Source organism: Oncorhynchus keta, chromosome 4, assembly GCF_023373465.1.
Source record: "Oncorhynchus keta strain PuntledgeMale-10-30-2019 chromosome 4, Oket_V2, whole genome shotgun sequence".
NCBI classification, from domain to species: domain Eukaryota; kingdom Metazoa; phylum Chordata; class Actinopteri; order Salmoniformes; family Salmonidae; genus Oncorhynchus; species Oncorhynchus keta.
This window is the reverse complement of record NC_068424.1, coordinates 39,785,613-39,806,050: the sequence shown is the minus strand read 5'-3', so window position 1 is coordinate 39,806,050 and position 20,438 is coordinate 39,785,613. Positions and strand designations below refer to the sequence as shown.

Sequence of the window (20,438 nt, the reverse complement as noted above, 5' to 3'; positions counted from 1 at the left end):
GCACACATATACTTCAAAGAACTGTAAGGCAAGCAATAAAGCCAGCGTCTCTTGTTCAATTGTGTAGTACCTTGACTGACACGAGTTGAACTTGCGGGAGAAGAAACTGACGGGCCGATCCACTCCCTCTTCATCTTCCTGTAAGAGAACCGCACCCACCCCCACTATACTAGCATCTACCTCCAACTTAAAAGGTTTGTCGAAGTTGGGGGCGGCAAGCACTGGGCCACTACCCTCCCTCCAGTCCGGAGATGCCGGAGTCTCGCTCCTGTCCGGAGCTGCCGGAGTCGCCCTCCTGTCCGGAGCTGCCGGAGTCGCCCTCCTGTCCGGAGCTGCCGGAGTCGCCCTCCTGTCCGGGGCCCGCTGCGATGGTCCCCAGTCCGGGGTCGGCGGCGAGGGTCCCCGCTCCAACTGCATTGTCTTCTTCATTGTCTATGAAGAAACCTGGAAATATCACATTTGCATAAGTATTCAGACCCTTACTCAGTACTTTATTGAAGCACCGTTGGCAGCGATTACAGCCTCGAGTCTTCTTGGTTATGACACAACAAGCTTGGCACACCTGTATTTGGGGAGTTTCTCCAATTCTTCTCTGCAGATCCTCTCAAGTTCTGTCAGGTTGGATGAGGAGCATCGCTGCACAGCAATTTTCAGGTCTTTCCAGAGATATTCGATTGGGTGCAAGTCCTGGCTGTGGCTGGGCCACTCAAGTACTTTCAGAGACTTGTCTTGAAGCCATTCTTGCATTTTCTTGGGTGTGTGCTTGGGGTCGTTGTCCTGTTGGAAGGTGAACCTTCGCCCCAGTCTCAGATCCTGAGCACTCTGGAGCAGGTTTTCATCAAGGATCTCTCTGTACTTTGCTCTGTTTATCCAATGTGCAACATGTTTTCATTAAAATATTCTCAAATCTGCCAAAAACAATATGTGCATTTTCCCACCAGAGATGTGCTTCCATCAAACTGACTTTGTGCGGATAAAAGATGTGCATGATGACATAGTGCACATAAAAAAAACTTTGCCATTAAATTCCCATGTACCAAATGAAAAATACAAGTTAAATGGGTTTTCATCGCATTTTCAACTACTGATGGTTTGTCACAAAAACTGACAAACCATCAAGCGTGACTCCAAGATTACTTCAATATGATGGTTATTATACCAATATTTGTGCAAAAATGTGTTTCCACCACTATTTGTCGCATAATTTATTTTACAGACACAAAAGATGTCGAACAAACAAATTGTAAATTGGCATTTATAAAATTGTACCGGCATTTCATGTTTCCATTAGCCCGGTCGTGACTTTTTTCACACATTAGGTCATTAATTTGCATGAAATGTTTGGATGGAAATGTGGTTAGTTTTGGCCAGGTTTTCACCCACAACCAAAACTGGAATTAGAGTGGACTTGCTTCTTCCAGTCATCTTCTTCAACATAGACCAATAATCCCCCGACTCAGTACCCCTGCCTATTGTAGAGCAAAACTGTCTCCATGTATTTCTCTTGACAGAATTAATGACCCTACGCTCTAAAGCTCTCTTCCTTTGGAAATCAAGTAAATTCTCAGGAGTCATATTCTTACATAGAACTCTGTAAGCCCTATTTCTTTCTTGAATAGCCTACCCTCCATTTCTCACCCACTGGCACATACTGTACATGTTAGTCATTTAGAAGACAATACTATCCAGAACGACTTACATGAGCAATTAGGATTAAGTTCCTTGCTCAAGGGCACATCGACATATTTTTCACCTAGTCGGCTCGGGGATTCTAACCAGTGACCTTTTGGATACTGGCTCAACGCTCTTTACGACTAGGCTACCTGCCGCCCCACAGCACTCAAAATCAGAGAGGTCACAGATGCCCGCCAGGTCACCTTTGATACAAGTCAGTATTTGAAGTCCATCCATGTCTGAGATGTCGGGAGATGACATGGAAACTAGCCACCAGAGATAACAGTGAGCGCTGTTACCTTCAACTAAGTTTCAATTTTGCATGTCAAGGCTATGAGAACTGGTCATCTCGTGCGTTCGGAACAGAGAGTAAAAGGAACAGGTTTCTGGCGCGGAAGAATAGATTCAAGGCATAATGTACAGACAAAGGTATGGTAGGATGTGAATACAGTGGAGGTAAACCTAGGCATTGAGTGACGATGAGAGAGGTTTTGTCTCTAGAGACATCATTTAGACCAGGTGAGGTCACAGCATGTGTGGGAGGTGAAACAATAGGGCTAGCTAAGGCATATTGAGCAGGGCTGGAGTTTCTACAGTCAAATAGGACAATAATCACTAACCCAAACTGCAATGGACAAGACATATTGACATTCGGGAGAGGCATGCGTAACCGAGTGATCATAGAGACCAGTTGGAGGCTAGGCGAGCTGGAGACACGGCTATTCAGACAGCTAGCGGGCCGGGGATAACAAGCTATCAGAAGGACCTTAGGGGGAACGTCGCGACGGAAGAAGTATGTTGTAGCCCCCTCGGACGGTTATGTCGGCAGACCAGTGGTGTTGGATTGAAATATAGGTATTGTAGCCCAAGGAGTGGATGATGGACCTCTTCAGCTTGCCGGGGGTGGGCCTAGCACGAGGATAGTTCCAGGCTCACTGGTGCTTGCTTCGGGACAGAGACGTTAGTCAGGGGGTAGCCACTCGGATAGCAGCTGCGATGATCCAGGTGAAAAGGTTGCGCTTGCTGTAGGAAACCGGAGATGTGGAGAAAGAGCAGTCCGGTATGCTCTGGGTTGAAACACGCTGTGCAGACTGGCAGAGTTTGACCATTCTAAGGTTAGCTGATGACCACTAGCCATGGCTAACTGACCATTAGCTAGTAGCTAGTTAGCTGGCAAACTTCAGTTGGGGGTTTCGTTTATAGAGGATAGAAAATAGCAGATTCATGCCACATTGGGTGAGGGGGGTTGCAGAAAAGTATGTTGAAACTGAGGTTAAAATAAATATATATATATACTAAATATATATATGAAGGGGAAAAAAAGGTATATACATAGGACAAGATGAAGACAAAGGCATCTGAACTGCTACGCCATCTTGGAATTTGATGATGGTGTTGGAGTCATGCATGGACATGCAGTTGTGGGTGAACAGGGAATACAGGATGGGACTAAGCACACACCCCTGTGTCGCCCCCTTGTTGAGGGTCAGCGTCGCGGAGGTGATGTTGCCTACCCTCACCTCCTGTGGTCGGCCTGTCAGAAGGTCCAGGATCCAGTTGCAGAGGGAGGTGTTCACTCACAGGGTCCTGACCTTGGTGACGAGCTTGGAGAGGACAATGGTGCTGAATGCTGAGCTGTAGTCAATAAACAGCATTCTCACATAGGTTTTCCTCTTATTTAGGTGGGTGAGGGCAGTGTGGAGTGCAATTGAGATTGCATTATTTGTGGATTTGTTGGGGTGGTATGCAAATTGGAGTGGGTCTGGGATGACGGAGTTTATGTGTGCCATAACCAGCCTTTCAAAGCACTTCGTGATTACAGATGTAAGTGATACAGGGAGGTAGTCATTGTGGTATGAAGCCTTAGAGTTCTTGGGAACAGGAATGATGTTGGTTATCTTAAGACGTGGGGATTACAGACTGGGACAAGGAGAAGATGAAAATGATTGTGAATATGCCTACCAGTTGTTCTGTGCATGCTCTGAGAATGCGCGCCGGAAAACCATCCTGCTAGATTTGATTAAAGACATCACCCAGTCCTCGGTCTAGTTCTGTACTTCTGATGCACTGGATGTACATGTTGTATCTTTAAATTCCTTGCTGTAATAAAATACTCTTGAGGAGTTTATGACATGCCAACATAGGATGTGGCTCAGGCTCAGGGCAGAAAAGCCCCAACTGATAAGCTACAAGTGCTTTTTTCACATGTAGGCATAGTGTGAAACATTGATCTATGGCGCCCCCTGGTGTTTTCTTTTCAGGCACCGTGGAGATTTTGGGATTGTTAGTCATATGCAGAGTATGTGAGCTGAGATGAGCAGTCAGAAATACCACTCATCACTCACGGAGCGACTTCCTTTCCCCGCCTCTGCTAATGAACTGAGGTCGACACTCCAGTCCAGGTGGAGGTGGTAATGCCCGTTGAAGTTGGTTGCCAACCACCATATAAAGTCAAAAGAAGAAGAAGAACCCTGAAGGAGGAGAAATGACTAGGTAAAAAAATTGGTTTACCCTTTTATCTGTGTATTAATTGTCAGAGTAGAGGACTGTGCATTTCAGGTAAATAACAAATCCTAGCTAAATTGCCATGAATGTTAATGCTTTTCGACCTGTCCCCAAATTAATATACTTGGTTCAGAGTTCGTTTTGATATTTAAACCTGTGTGTCCTGATCATGTCTGGTGTGGGTGGACAAAAATCAACATGCGTGCGATGGCGCATGCAGACGCACGCGTGTGAGCGGTGTGGTCAGCATGTTCGACTCCTCTTTAATTTTTGCATGGACTCATTTGCACTGGCGTACCGGACACCCCCACAGCCCCCACCAGGGGGTGCCATGGGCCTGTTATCTACTGTATGTCAATGTTTTTACATTGAATAAATATTTTTTTCAGTAAACCTCTAAAAAGTCATTTATTAACCATATCATTTCCATATGTACTAGAAAGCTAAGCATTTGTTTCTTGGGTTTCAAGAATATGACTGATGAAAGTGTCTCTGGCCGTGAAAAATAAATAATGGAACTAATTTCAAATAAGGGTATATCGGCTAACAAATGCCATGGTCAAAAGGCTAAGACGGCGCCAGTGCAAAGTGGAGCTTACTCAAGTGTTCAAGAGCGCATATCAGACCGAGAAGCATTTCATTCTAGGCTAGAAGTGACAGTTACATGGATGGTTAAAACAGCTTTATTGCCCTAGCAACATCAAGTAAACTGGGCAGAAGGGAGTGGTGATTCAAATACAGCAGTCCTGCAACATCTTTAATAGAGCCTCTCCCATCTTCTGAAATTGCCGGCCTGAGAGATGAGCTGTATATATAGGAATCTCTGGGACAGACCGTTTGGATACTGGACAGACAATAAATGCTAACAAATCATCATTAGAGGACAATAGTTATTTGCTATTTTCTTTATACTGGTGAACCGGTTTTTGAGTTATGTGTTTGCATTATCAACAGTACCTTATCTCTGGTATATCTTGACCAGTGGTGTAAAGTACTTTAAGTAGGCTAGTCTTTTTGGGTATCTGTACTTTACTTTACTATTTTTATATTTTTGACAACTTTTACTTTTACTCCACAACATTCATAGAGAAAAGAATGTACTTTTTACTCTGTACATTTTCCTTCACACCCAAAAGTACTTGTTACATTTTGAATGCTTATCAGGACAGGAAAATGGTGCAATTCATGCACTTATCAAGAGAACATCCCTGGTCATCCCTACTGCCTCCGATCTTGTGAACTCACTAAACACATGCTTCTTTGTAAATTATGTCTAAGTGTTGGAGTGTGCCCCTGTCTATCTGTAAAAAACAACAAGAAAATATAAATGTTAGTGTAACAGTATAACTTTAATCCGTCCTCTCGCCACTTCCCGGGGGCGAACCAGGGACCCTTTGCACACATCGACAACAGTAACCCACAAAGCAAGGGGAAACACTACTTCAAGGTCTCAGAGCAAGTGACATCACCAATTGAAACGCCACTAACGCGCACCACCGCTAACTAGCTAGCAATTTCACATCGGCTACACTCACCCCCCTTTTGACCTCCTCCTCTTTTCACAGCAACCAGTGATCCGGGTCACGGCACCAATGTAACAGTATAACTTTAATCCGCCCCCTCGCCCCTACCCGGGCGCGAACCAGGGACCCTCTGCACACATCAACAGTAACCCACGAAGCATCGTTACCCACGAAGCATCGTTACCCATCACTCCACAAATGCCACGGGCCTTGCAGAGCAAGGGGAACCACTACTGCAAGGTCTCAGAGCAAGTGACGTCACCGATTGAAACGCCACTAGTGCGCACCACCGCTAACTAGCTAGCAATTTTACATCGGCTACATTAGCAATACCTCCGCCTTTGCGGGATGCGCAGGGGATATGGTCACTAGTGTAACCAGGAGGAGAGGCCTCATTTAACACAGTAAATTCATCAGGCTTAGGCCATGTTTCAATCAGGCCAATCACATCAAGATTATGATCAGTGATTAGTTCATTGACTGTAACAGCCTTGGAAGTGAGGGATCTAACATTAAATAGCCCTATTTTGAGTCTTTCAATAATGGCTTTATTCCAGTGACATTGCTAAGGTGAACACCGCCATGTTTAATTTTGCCCAACCTAGATCAAGGCACAGACATGGTCTCAATGGGAATAGCTGAGCTGACTACACTGACTCTGCTAGTGGCAGGCTCCACTAAGCTGGTAGGCTGGCTAACAACCTATTGCCTGGCCTGCACCTCATTTCATTGTGGAGCTAGGGGAGTTAGAGCCCTGTCTATGTTTGTAGATAAGATGAGAGCACCCCTCCAGCTAGGATGGAGTCCGTCACTCCTTAACAGGCCAGGCTTGGTCCTGTTTGTGGGTGAGTCACAGAAAGAGGGTCACTTATCTTCAAATTATATATTTTGGGAGGGGTGATGGAGTTGTGAGACTCTGCTGTAGACCTCATCACTCCCCATAACGGGGAGGGGGCCAGAGACAATTACTCAATGCCGACACATCTTTCAAGCTGTTTTACACGCTGAAGCTATGTTGCGCTTGGTGACCTCTGACTGTTTCATTCTAACATTGTTGGTGCCGACGTGGATAACAATATCTCTATACTCTCTACACTCTGCAGTTTTAGCTTTAGTCAGCACCATCTTCAGATTAGCCTTATTGTCAGTAGCCCTGCCCCCTGGTAAAAAGTTTCTGTTCCCTGGATGATTTGTTTTATGTCTAATACTGCAGGTAATGGAGTGGCCAATGACTAGGGTTTTCAATTTGTCAGAGCTACTGGTGGGAGGCTCTCAGACCCCGTAACGGCAGGAGTAGAGACCAGAGAAGGCTAGGCCTCTGACTCTGACCGGTTACTAAATGGGGAGAACCGGTTGAACGTTTCTGTTGGCTGAATGAGCGACAATGGTTGAGCATTCCTACAGCATTTCCTTCCAGAAGCCATGAGAAAATTGTCCAGCTGCGGGGACTGTGCGAGGGGATTTAAACTACTATATGTACTTACTGGTGACACAGACGCTGTTTCATCCTTTCCTACACCTAAATTACCCTTGCCTAACGATTGCGTCTGAAGCTGGGTTTGCAGCACAGCTATCTTCACCATAAGGCGATTGTTCTCCTGTATATCATGAGTACAGTGACTGCAATTAGAAGGCATCATGTTAATGTTATTACTTAGCTTCAGCTGGAGGAGGTACTGACTTGCAGATAATGTGTTCGGGATTAAAAAGTTCAATGAATTAAAGTTGAAAAAAGTTAAAAATATAAACGGTAATTAAAAATAAAAACCGTAAAGTTGGCAGGTAGCAAAGTAAGGTTAGCATCAAACCGCACAGCAGCACGTAAACAAGTCTACAAGTTGTGACCCACGTTTGCTACTATACCAGCCTCCACTCACAAGGCCATATACACTGTCTGCAGTTGTGATACCGGTTGGACGTACTGCCAGACGTACTGGAGGCAGCTTATGGTAGAGACATGAACATTAACTTCTCTGGTAACAGATCTGGTGGACATTCCTGCAGTCAGTGTGCCAATTACATACACCCTATATACACCCTCAGAACTTGAGACATCTGTGGCATTGTGTAATGATCATGATGTTTAATCAGTTTCTTGATATGCCACACCTGTCAAGTTAATGGATTATATTGGCAGAAGAGAAATGCTCACTAAGAGAGATGTGAACAAATTTGTGCACAAAATTTGAGATAAATAAGATTTTTGTGCATATGGAACATTTCTGAATCTTTCATTTCAGCTCATGAAACATGGCACCAACACCTGACATGTTGGATATTTATTTTTATTCAGTGTAGCTATAGATAGTGATGAATCAATCCATAGTAAGCTAGAGTTTTGATGGTGGACTGACAGTATTATTTGGAATTAATAAACTTTCTATCCAAGCTGGGATATGTAGGGTCATGTCTATGTAAAAAATAAAAATAGATTTTTTTTCCTTAAAAAAAAATAAAAAATTAGAAAATGACAAACAAATAGACCGGTACAGTTGAAAAGATTAATGGAAGTATACTGCATATGGAGACTGTTTCGTGCCAAAAACAGAGGGTTAATTAAGAAAAATAAGGGGTTAATTAATTTTTGTAAAATAAATCAAATAAAAAACTATTTCCTGATCTTTCTTACACTACATGACCGGAAGTATGTGGACACCTGCTCATCAAACATCTCATTCCAAAATCATGGGCATTAAATATAGAGTTGGTCCCCCGTTTGCTGCTATAACTGCCTCCACTCCACTCAGGCTTTCCACTAGATGTTGGAACATTGCTGTGGAGACTTGCTTCCATTCAGCCACAAGAGTATTAGTGAGGTTGGGCACTGATGTTGGGCGATTAGGCCTGGCTCGCAGTCGGCGTTCCAATTCATCTCAAAGGTGTTCGATGGGTGTGAGGTCAGGGCTCTGTGCAGGTCAGTCAAGTTCTTCCACACCGATTTCAACAAATCATTTAATTTACATTTACATTTAAGTAATTTAGCAGACGCTCTTATCCAGAGCGACTTACAAATTGGTGCATTCACCTTATGACATCCAGTGGAACAGCCACTTTACAATAGTGCATCTAAATATTTTAAGGGGGGTGAGAAGGATTACTTTATCCTATCCTAGGTATTCCTTAAAGAGGTGGGGTTTCAGGTGTCTCCGGAAGGTGGTGATTGACTCCGCTGTCCTGGCGTCGTGAGGGAGTGTGTTCCACCATTGGGGAGCCAGAGCAGCGAACAGTTTTGACTGGGCTGAGCGGGAACTGTACTTCCTCAGTGGTAGGGAGGCGAGCAGGCCAGAGGTGGATGAACGCAGTGCCCTTGTTTGGGTGTAGGGCCTGATCAGAGCCTGGAGGTACTGAGGTGCCGTTCCCCTCACAGCTCCTTTCTGTATGGATCTCGCTTTGTGCACGGGGGCATTATCATGCTGAAACATGAAAGGGCTTTTCCCAAACTGTTGCCACAAAGTTGGAAGTATAGAATCAACTAGACTGTAATTGTATGCTGTAGCATTAAGATTTCCCATCACCGGAACGTAGAGGCCTAGCCAGAACCATGATAAACAGCCCCAGACCATTATTCCTCCTCCACTAAACTTTACAGTTTGCACTATGCATTGGAGCAGGTAGCGTTCTCCTGGCATCTGCCAAACCCAGATTGGTGAAGAGTGATTCATCATTCCAGGGAACGCCTCCAGTGGTGTCTAACTTTACACCCCTCCAGCTGACGCTTTGTATTGCTCACATGGTGATCTTAGGCTTGTGTGCAGCTGCTCGCCCCATGGAAATCCATTTCATGAAGCTCCCAATGAACAATTATTGTGTTGACTTTCCTTCCAGAGGCCGTTTGTAACTCGGTAGTAAGTGTTGCAACTGAGGACAGATGATATTTACGTGCCACGCGCTTGTGTAGCCTACCACTTCGCGGCTGAGCCTTTGATGCTCCTAAACGTTTCCACTTCACAATAACAGCATTTACAGTTGACCGGGGCGGCTCTAACATGGCAGAAATTTGACTAACTGACTTGTCGTAAAGGGGGCGTCTGGAGAAGAAGGCTGACGTTTTACATGTTCCTAACCAATTGTGTTTTTTTGTTTGTTTCTTTGGGTTGTTTGTAGCTTTTTCTTTTTACTGATTTTGTGCTGTTACCGTCTCTTTTGACCGAAAATAACTTCTGGACATCAGAACTGCGATTACTCAGCACGAACTGGCAAAATATTTTTTTTTCTTTAATAATGAGTCCGACGAGATCGACGTGAATGACATACTGCTTTCCCGGGAACCGGCCCAGATCCCTGTCATTTGCATGAAGAGAAGGCGGAGAAAAAGCAGCCTTCTGAGGATTCATAGGCGATTGAATAAACCCTCACTGCCTTCCATTCTGCTAGCAAATGTGCCATCTTTGGAAAATAAAATTGATGACCTACGCGGAAGATTATACAACCAATAGAACATTCAAACCTGTAATATTTTTTGTTTCACGGAGTCATTACTGAACGACGACATCATCAACACACAGCTGGCTGGTTATATACTGCATCGACAGGATAGAACAGCGGCGTCTGGTAAGACAAGGGGCGAGTGAACAATGTATTTAAGGAAGTGTCAAGGTTTTGCTCGCCTGAGGTCGAGTATCTCATGATAAGCTGTAGACCACACTTTCTACCTAGAGATTTTTCATCTGTATTTTTCGTGGCTGTCTACATACCACCACAGACTGATGCTGGCACTAAGACCGCACTAAGACGTCGTCCCCACAGTGACCGTACGTACATACCGCCAACAAGAAGCCATGGATTACAGGCAACATCCGCACTGAGCTAAAGGCTAGAGCTGCCGCTTTCAAGGATTGGGACTCTAACCCGGAAGCTTATAAGAAATCCCGCTATGCCCTCCGACGAACCATCAAACAAGCTAAGTGTCAATGCAGGACTAAGATCAAATGGTACTACACCGGCTCTGATGCTCGTCGGATGCGTCAGGGCTTGCAAACCATTACAGATTACAAAGGGAAGCACAGCTGAAGGCTGCCCAGTTACACGAGCCTACCAGACGAGTTAACTACTTCTATGCTCGCTTCGAAGCAAATACCACGCTCTCCGCAGACGATGTGAATAATACCTTTAAAAGGTCAACATTCACAGGGACGCAGGGCCAGACAGATTACCAGGACGTGTACTGCGAGCATGCGCTGACCAACTGCCAAGTGCCTTTACTGACATTTTCAACCTCTCCCTGTCTGAGTCTGTAATACCAACATGTTTTAAGCAGACCACCATAGTCCCTGTGCCCAAGAACACTCAGGTAACTTGCCTAAATGACTGCCGACCCGTAGCACTCACGTCTGTAGCCATGGAGTGCTTTGAAAGGCTGGTCATGGCTCACATCAATACCATTATCCCAGAAACCCTAGACCCACTCCAATTTGCATGCCGCCCTTACAGACCCACAGGTGATGCAATCTCTATTGCACTCCACACTGCCCTTTCCCATCTGGACAAAAGGAACACCTATGTGAGAAAGCTATTAATTGACTACAGCTCATCGTTCAGCAACATAGTGCCCTCAAAGCTCATCACTAAGCTAAGGACCCTGGCACTAAACACCTCCTTCTGCAACTGGATCCTAGACTTCCTGACGGGCCAACCCCGGGTGGTAAGACTATGTAACAACACATCCGCTACGCTGATCCTCAACACAGGGGCCCCTCAGGGGTGTGTGCTCAGTCCCCTCCTGTACTCCCTGTTCACTCATGACTGCACGGCCAGGCACGACTCCAACAACATCATTACGTTTGACTTATCTTGAAGCCACTCCTGCGTTGTCTTAGCTGTGTGCTTAGGGTCATTGTCCTGTTGGAAGGTGAACATTCACCTTCATCTGAACAGGTGTTCTAAAGGGGATTTGATAGTTTCTGATCTACCCCCTGGGAAATACCTCACCTTTAATGATTTTATTTGATAAGCATCTTGAAATGCATTTGTTGTAAGAAATGTGCCATATAAATAGTTTGATTGATTGGCTGACAACAACATTAACAACTACACAATACAATGTTTATTTATTCATGACACTAACATTCTTTAGTTTCTAAATAAACACTTGTAAATCATCATTAATTTAGATTTTATCACTCAATTTGTCATCATTTACACACGTCACCAAACTAAGTAGCCTATTTATTTGTAGGATGTACAAAGCAATTATAGTTGCCTCTCCTTTTAGGCTTTTCAATTATTAAAGTGTAGCTAATAATGCAACATCATGTTGAATGTTTTAACTCCTGTGAAATGTATAATGATTGTCTTACAAGGCATTAAAGCACTGCAAGAGTCTATACAATCAGCTTGCTCCATACTGGGACTTCCTGACCAATAGTGGAAATCCATTGTGCACCAAAGTGCTGGTGGACATAGCTTCTTTTGACTGTGGCCTGTCGGCTTTCTTTTTCATTCTGACCATGCTCACAATATGTAAATGACCATATCTCCACCAATCTGTTCAGACTAGGATATGTTTATTTCTCAAAAGGTTTACTTTGCAGGCAGCATCATACAATATAATAGGTCAAAATATGTGTTAATGCACTTCCACAAATACCCAGCAGACAGCACAAGAGATCCACAATAGAACCAGGGAGATTGTTTTGAGTTCATACTCGAACTAGTAGATTACCTACCAACTACTCTGAGAGTGTATTTGTGAAAAAATGTGACAGACATGCTGGTAGGTAATAAACCTATTTTGGTGCATGAAAATGCCACTGAAGTGTGCTGTTCTAAAGTAATCCGTGTTGTTGTTTTTCTGAACAACTTTGCAGCGTCTCAAAAAAAAAATCGACAACCGGATGATGGCAGCCGAGTTTAGCGCCGCAGTGTCCCGGATGTAGTAGTGGGAGGGGGGACCTGCAGGCTGAGCTTCACCTTTCGGTAGATAGGGGCATAGCTAGTTGGTGTGCGCGCGAGTGGGAGATGGACCGAGAGCGTTCTTCCGATTAGCAACTGAAATACTCAGAACTATTAAAATAATATAACAGGTTGCTGAAAGAAAACATAACTTAGTCCATCTTTCACATCCAATCCACACACACTAACACGGCATTGATGGTAATGTATGCAAGGAAACAACCGAGACTCAGCGATGGGTAAACAGCTCTAACGTTACTTCTATTCAGTTTTTTCTTCTCAGTTTTGACAATCCGCCATTTTTATTGCAATAAAAATAAGTACAAACTTATGGAAGCTATTCAGCTGTTGCAGATTATTGAACTGTTTTTGTTTTATTTCATTGATGTTTGAGATCATCTTTACAACCTGTTTCTTATTTTTTTAGGTGCAACGACCGAAGGGATTCACAGCCCTACCAGGTACTTGTTAGCTAGCAACAAATAAGATTAAAATGGATACTCTAGTGCAGGCTTCTTGAGTACTACAGGCCTCGGTGCGGAAAATCGCAAAGTAGCGAATTTCCTTTGGGTTTGAACAAAAAACAATGCTGTATGTTGGTTAACATTACAATTATGACTGGTAGATTGTATACATAATTTAAACGTCGAATTTTGCTTTGTGAACACATTTACTAGCGAGTTTTATTGGAGCCCATAGTTAACTATAATTCCGGCCTATTCGTAATGTCACAGCTTGCGCGATATAAGATTAAGGAGCAAAGTTCAGAAAAACAAATGTAGTTAACTAAATAAACGTCATGTTGGTAACACCCAAATACTATAATACATTAGGTTTTATTTGAAATTAAGAATTAACGTTAGTAGCTAGCTATATATGGTCGGCATTAACGCTAACTAATGTTAGCTAACGTTAAATGATAAGACAGAAAAACACTTGAATTAGCTGTCTCCCACATCTATTGATTTCAAAATGTGGCGTTACACCCCACGTTTAGTTTGAGTCTTACATGCGCAGGGTTTAGCTAATCAATTGTCATTGCCCATCCATGGAGCCAATAGCTTGTGACGTACCCACAGCTGATCTAGCTAACTACCAGATTAAGTCACGACTTTTTAGAATTTGCAAGCTCTTGTAAACACATTTTCATGGCATGCGTATTATTTGGCTGCATAATTTTGGGGCTAATAAGCTTTTGTGCTATGCAACTTGTAATGATATCACATTCACAGACACTTAGACGTCTAGATTCAGCTCGAGCCTTTCGAATCGATCATGGCTCTGAATCGATTGCCGTTCCAGAATCTATTTTTGTTTTGATTTGTTTTCAGACCCTCAAGTACTCATCGAAGAGTCACCCCGGTGGTGATCACCGCCATGACAAGATGCGAGACACCGCAGATGTCACTCCACCATGTAAAATGCTTCGGCGATCTGACAGTCCTGACAACAAACACATTGACAGCACGGGGCATGGCAGGGCAAAGGCAGTCCACGCGCAGCGGGCCAGAGAGAGGGATGGAGGTGAGAAATGCATTTAAGATCTTTAAAAAAATTGTTCAAGTAGTTAACCACCAGTGTCTGTTAGTTTCTCCCTATGCAAATCTTACTACTGACATGTATTCTGCTATTAATTTGTTAAGCTGTATGGTGTAGGCCGAGTCAGAAATATCGTGTTGCTAAGATCAAGCATACGTGTATGTCGCTCTGAGTGTCTGTCTGCTAAATGACTAAAATTTAAATGTAAACAGTACTTTCTCTCAAATGATGTTGCCATTATAGATCTGAAGTGCAAAGGCAACAGCTCTGTCTAGTCACATGCCTTAAATCTATCTTTAAAGATGCACTACGCAGAAATGGCTCCACCATTTCCTTGTTGCTAAAATACCATTAGTTTGCCTAATTTCAGTTTTGACAAAACAAGCAGTCATTTGTGTAGAGCATAATAGAACCATCTAAACCGCTGGGAAATATATTTTCCAAAACCAAAAATTTTGTATATTGTTTGAAGCTTGTGTACAAAACCGAAAGTAAAAGACAAAAATGAAACTTCTGAACGGGAAGCATAGAAATGGCACATAGATGGTTTAATGACACACTTATTGGAGGTGAAAGACTGCACAGTGCCTCATATGTGCTGCTTAGTATATCTATAAGACAGTGACAATCTAGTCCAGCATATCAGCCAGGACAACACATGTAATAAATCATGGCAGAGGAGTAAATCATAAGAAAGATCATCTAACAAATCAGAAGTGTATGTCTAAACCTAGAATCATATTCATATCCTTTTGGGCTCTGAATGAGGTTCATTATCCCTGGTATTTTGATCTTGAATTGAACACTTAAGTTACTCTACCTTCTGCATTGTCAAACAGTAGTCGGATGGCACTCTCTAGGATAGGTAAGACTAGACAATATTCTGAGTGCTGTGGTGAAACTAGACAATTATGTCAGATTCATGAAAACTAGCTAGCTGGCGGATGCCAGCTCTGTAAAGCGCATCTCCTTCTTGAACTAGCACTTAATTTCACTGTCTACACTAGTCAGCCTGCTCATTGTACACTGATACACTCATATGCTTACTCAAAACAGTGTTTTGAATAGGGTTACCAGTTGTGCCTTGTTACAGATTCTAAATATGTCCATAACCAACCATTTGCAAATGCACACTATTAACATTGACTAGTTTTGTCAACTATTAGCCTCTATTTGGATGTAGCCTCTTTAACCATTGACCAAACTGCTAATGTTTCATTGTAATATTCTTTTAAGAATAGTATTCACACACCAACTTTGGAGATTTGGTCATGAGATAACAGCAGTATGGTGCTCAACCTTCATTTCCCATTATACTGTACTTCTGGTCTGCTCTGTACCTGTTTAAGTCTAGCTGTGCATTATTTAAGCCTATTTACTGGCAGTGTGTTTGCCTATTTCTTGCAGGGCCTAAAATGAACACCTGTACAAATGTGGGTAGATTTTGTCATTGGTGGGTAAAGATGTCTATTTCACCCACCATGTTGGTGGCATTTCACTCTAATTTGTGAATTAAAGTAAATGCTGCAGTAGCTGTTTTCAAAGTATTTCTGCGGCCTTGTTTCATAGCTGGTCAATTAATTGCACAAAGTCAAAGAACTACAATCCTACTATAGCCTATCCACCTGGCGCTGCAACACTGCCTGGCTTGGGTCTGTGCGCATGTGAAGAGCTGAGTGAGATACGTTTTTAGAAGCGCTGCGCATGGGTACAAAAGTTGGTCTAATTTACTTGTCTACTGAAGTGACACTGCCCTTGTGTTTCTTGGCTATTTACATTGTATTGTTAACAAGCTAGGTTTTTCAATGTTGGAGTTTCAACTGTTAGGGAAGAGAAGACGACTCGGGCACAAACATGACATTTCCACGGTAACCTCCCAACCTTTAAAGGGGCAGGTGAAATGTTTGTTTCTGATCTTTTGGTTAACTTCTTAGTGATCCCTTCACGCGCCAATCCCGTTAACACCCAGTGAAATAGCAGCGCGCCAAATTCAAAAACTGAACTACTCATAATAATTAATAAATCATACAAGTGTTATACACCGGTTTAAAGATGAACTTCTTGTTAATCCAGCCACTGTGTCAGATTTCAAAAGGGCTTTACAGCAAACGCAAACCATGCTATTATGAGGACAGCACCCGATCAAACATACACATGATAATCATAATTCAACTCGCCAGGCACAACACAAAAGTAGAAATAACATATTATTCATGCCTTACCTTTGAAGATCTTATTTTTTTGGTACTCCAATATGTCCATTAAACATCACAAATGGTCCTTTTGTTTGATTAGTTCTGTCTATCGCCAAAATGTCCATTTATTTGGCGCGTTTGATTTTGAAAATACACCGGTTCCAACTTGCGCAACATGCCTACAAAGTATCTAATAAGTTACCTGTAAAACTTGATCCAGACTCTTCAAACAACTTTAGGTATTATTTAACATAAATAATCGATACAATTTAAGACGGGATAAACTGTGTTCATTAGCGGATAAAAACAAAGTGGAGTGAGTTACATTTACATTTAAGTCATTTAGCAGACGCTCTTATCCAGAGCGACTTACAAATTGGTGCATACACCTTATGACATCCAGTGGAACAGCCACTTACAATAGTGCATCTAAATCTTTTTAGGGGGTGAGAAGGATTACTTACCCTATCCTAGGTATTCCTTGAAGAGGTGGGGTTTCAGGTGTCTCCGGAAGGTGGTGATTGACTCCGCTGTCCTGGCGTCGTGAGGGAGTGTGTTCCACCATTGGGGGGCCAGAGCAGCGAACAGTTTTGACTGGGCTGAGCGGGAACTGTACTTCCTCAGTGGTAGGGAGGCGAGCAGGCCAGAGGTGGATGAACGCAGTGCCCTTGTTTGGGTGTAGGGCCTGATCAGAGCCTGGAGGTACTGAGGTGCCGTTCCCCTCACAGCTCCGTAGGCAAGCACCATGGTCTTGTAGCGGATGCGAGCTTCAACTGGAAGCCAGTGGAGAGAGCGGAGGAGCGGGGTGACGTGAGAGAACTTGGGAAGGTTGAACACCAGACGGGCTGCGGCGTTCTGGATGAGTTGTAGGGGTTTAATGGCACAGGCAGGGAGCCCAGCCAACAGCGAGTTGCAGTAATCAAGACGGGAGATGACAAGTGCCTGGATTAGGACCTGCGCCGCTTCCTGTGTGAGGCAGGGTCGTACTCTGCGGATGTTGTAGAGCATGAACCTACAGGAACGGGCCACCGCCTTGATGTTAGTTGAGAACGACAGGGTGTTGTCCAGGATCACGCCAAGGTTCTTAGCGCTCTAGGAGGAGGACACAATGGAGTTGTCAACCGTGATGGCGAGATCATGGAACGGGCAGTCCTTCCCCGGGAGGAAGAGGAGCTCCGTCTTGCTGAGGTTCAGCAAGCTCAGGCTTTCAGCCTCTAACAAACAGTACACTTCACTCGACCCTCATTCTGAACTGCCTTCATTTCTCAAAGGAAAAACAATCTCTAAAGACTGACATCCAGTGGAAGCGATAGGAACTGCAAGCAAGTGCCTTAGAAATCCAGGTATCCATAGAAATCCCATTGAAAATATAGTGACCTCAATATTTTTCCCTGGATGGTTTGTCCTCAGGGTTTCGCCTGCCAAATAAGTTATGTTATACTCACAGACATCATTCAAACAGTTTTAGAAACTTCAGTCTTTTCTATCCAAATCTACTAATAATATGCATATCCTAGCTTCTGGGCCTGAGTAGCAGGCAGTTTACTTTGGGCACACTTTTCATCCGGATGTGAAAATAGTGACCCCTAGCCTTAAGAAGTTTAAGATTCAGGTCACAAGTTAAACAATATACCACGATACTTCTTACTAGTAATACATTTATTGTTTTAGAAAAATTACTAAGCATGTTCATCTATTTTTTTGTGTGTTTTTGTTGGTGCAATTTTAGGGAGAAAATCTGGAGGAAAAGATATGAGTGTCTGGTAGCTTTTTAAATCTATCTGCCACAGTGGCTGGTGGGCTTTGGTCACTATCCAAAATGTCTGCCCTCTTTTCCCTACCCTGACTGGAAATCGGTCGTTGTTTGTCTTTATCCACAATGAGAATGGCATAACCAACCTAACCTAGCCAGACATGTATGAACAGTGAAATACCAGTGTATAGGTTTGTTTACTTCAATATCATGCTGAACATCTGTGGCACAGATATATGCAAGGGACATTTGGCCCTGTATTCATCAATCATGTGCGATTATGAGTGCGATTATGAGTGCTGGCCTAGAATCGGGTCTCTCCTGTCCATGTAATCTTAGTCATTACGATCTAAAAGGCAAAACTTTGTGTATCATCACTCTTCTGAGATACTTTATACAGGCCCTGAATTAAGCCCCACTCTAAGTCAGTGCACACTGAGTTCTTGCCTGTACCATACAATGTAAATACTACACAGAAGGAAGCATGCCTAATTACATATGATTAAATTAATTACTGTGGTTGGCTCATCATTCACTGAACAAAATTATAAATGCAACATTTTAAATTGTTGGTCCCATGTTTTATGAGCTGAAATAAAAGATCCCAGAAATGTTACATATGCACAAAAAGCTTATTTCTCAAATTGTGCGTCGTGTGCACGAGCGTTGCAAAAATAAATGTCAAAATCCATGTTATTCAATTATTGCACACAACGAGCATCTGCGTTGCCAAGGGCTAAAATAGAAGTCATTGCTATTTCTGACGCAGATCGCGCTGCAAGTCCTGCCTCTCCCATCTCCTCATTGGCTTATAGAAGCAGGTACCCACGTGCCATCTCCTCATTGGTTATACCCATGTGGGTGATTGAAAGACGAACTGTTTTGCCGGTCGTCGTGGTAATACTATGAAAGTTTAGATGCCAATCGCCATATAAGTTCAAAGATGAAAAAGCCTGGAAGGAGGAGAGATGACTAGAAACGATTCGGTTGACCGTTTTATGTGTGGATTCATTCTCGGAGTAGAGGACCTTGTGCAGTTTGGGTAAAATAACAACTCAATGTTTATATCCCAGGACAAATTAGCTAGCAACAGCAAGCTAGCTAAATAGGACAAATTAGCTAGCAACAGCAAGCTAGCTAAATAGGACAAATTAGCTAGCATGTGCAAGCTAGCTAGATAAATTGCCATACGTGTTTAATGCTTTTCAACATGTCCCCAAATTAATGTAATTGGTTCAGAGTTTGTTTTGATATTTTAACCTGTGTGTCAAGATCACGTTTTGTGTGGGGGGACAAAATACATTTATGTGCGCGCAGCCGGTTTGGGTTCCGTGTCAGTGAGCATTTCTCCTTTGCCAAGATAATCCAGGTGTGGCATATCAAGAAGCTTATTAAACAGCGTGATCATTACACGGTGCACCTTGTGCTGAGGACAATAAGAGTTACTCCACAATACTAACCTAAATGAGAGTGAAAAGGAGGCCTTTCTAAAATGTGCAGTTTTGTCTCGCAACACTGTCCTGTGTGGCTCAGTTGGTAGAGCATGGCACTTGCAATGCAAGGCTTGTGGGTTTGATTCCCACGTTGGACCAGTGCAACAAAAATATGCAAAAGTATGCACTCACTACTACTATACGTCACTCTGGATAAGAGCATCTGCTAAATGACTAAAATGTAAATGTAATGCCACAGATGTCAAGCTTTGAGAGAGTGTGTAATTTGCATGCTGACTGCAAGAATGTCCTCCAGAGTCCAGAGGATGGAATGTTCGTTTCTCTACCAACATCGTTTTAGAGAATTTGGCAGTACGCTCAACCGGCCTCACAACCGTTTTCTAGGGTTAAAGCGTGGTGTGGGCAAGCAGTTTACTGATGTCAGCTTTATGAACAGGGTGTCCCATGGTGGGGTTATGGTATGGGCAGGCATAAGCTATGGACAACAGACATGATTGCATTTTATCAATACACGTTTGAATGCACAAAAACACTGATCTGATCCTGAGGCCCATTTTCTTTACGCGTATCTGACCAACAGATGCTTATCTGTATTCCCAGTCATGTGAAATCCATAGATAAAGGCCGTATGAATTTATTTCAATTGACTGATTTCCTCATATGAACTCAGTAACTCAGTAAAATCAATGAAATTGTTTTATTTATGTTCAGTGTATTTATTCTAGGCAAAACATGCCTTTGCCATGACATACAAACTCATCTTGTGATATACTCATTTTACTCCTTTAGGCCCCTTGTAACTCTCTAGGCTTGTTGCGAGAACAATTTAAAAAAAAAGGTGTGAGTAGTTCTGACAAGTGCTAGGAGATGGCAGTGAATTTCTGATTTGATCCGCTTAAATTAT

General features: G+C 43.1%; 1 protein-coding gene across 1 annotated transcript in view; it reads left to right on the top strand.

The window, feature by feature from the left end:
- The first annotated feature begins 12,590 nt into the window (after positions 1-12,590).
- Positions 12,591-20,438, top strand: part of LOC118374880 (WW domain-containing adapter protein with coiled-coil-like) — a 66,523-nt gene continuing 58,675 nt past the window's right edge. Inside the window, exons 1-3 of the mRNA XM_035761365.2 lie at positions 12,591-12,832; positions 13,021-13,054; positions 13,925-14,117. Of these exons, the coding sequence (XP_035617258.1) occupies positions 12,792-12,832; positions 13,021-13,054; positions 13,925-14,117 (268 nt within the window). The 5' untranslated portion in view covers positions 12,591-12,791. The remainder of the gene's footprint in view (positions 12,833-13,020; positions 13,055-13,924; positions 14,118-20,438) is intronic.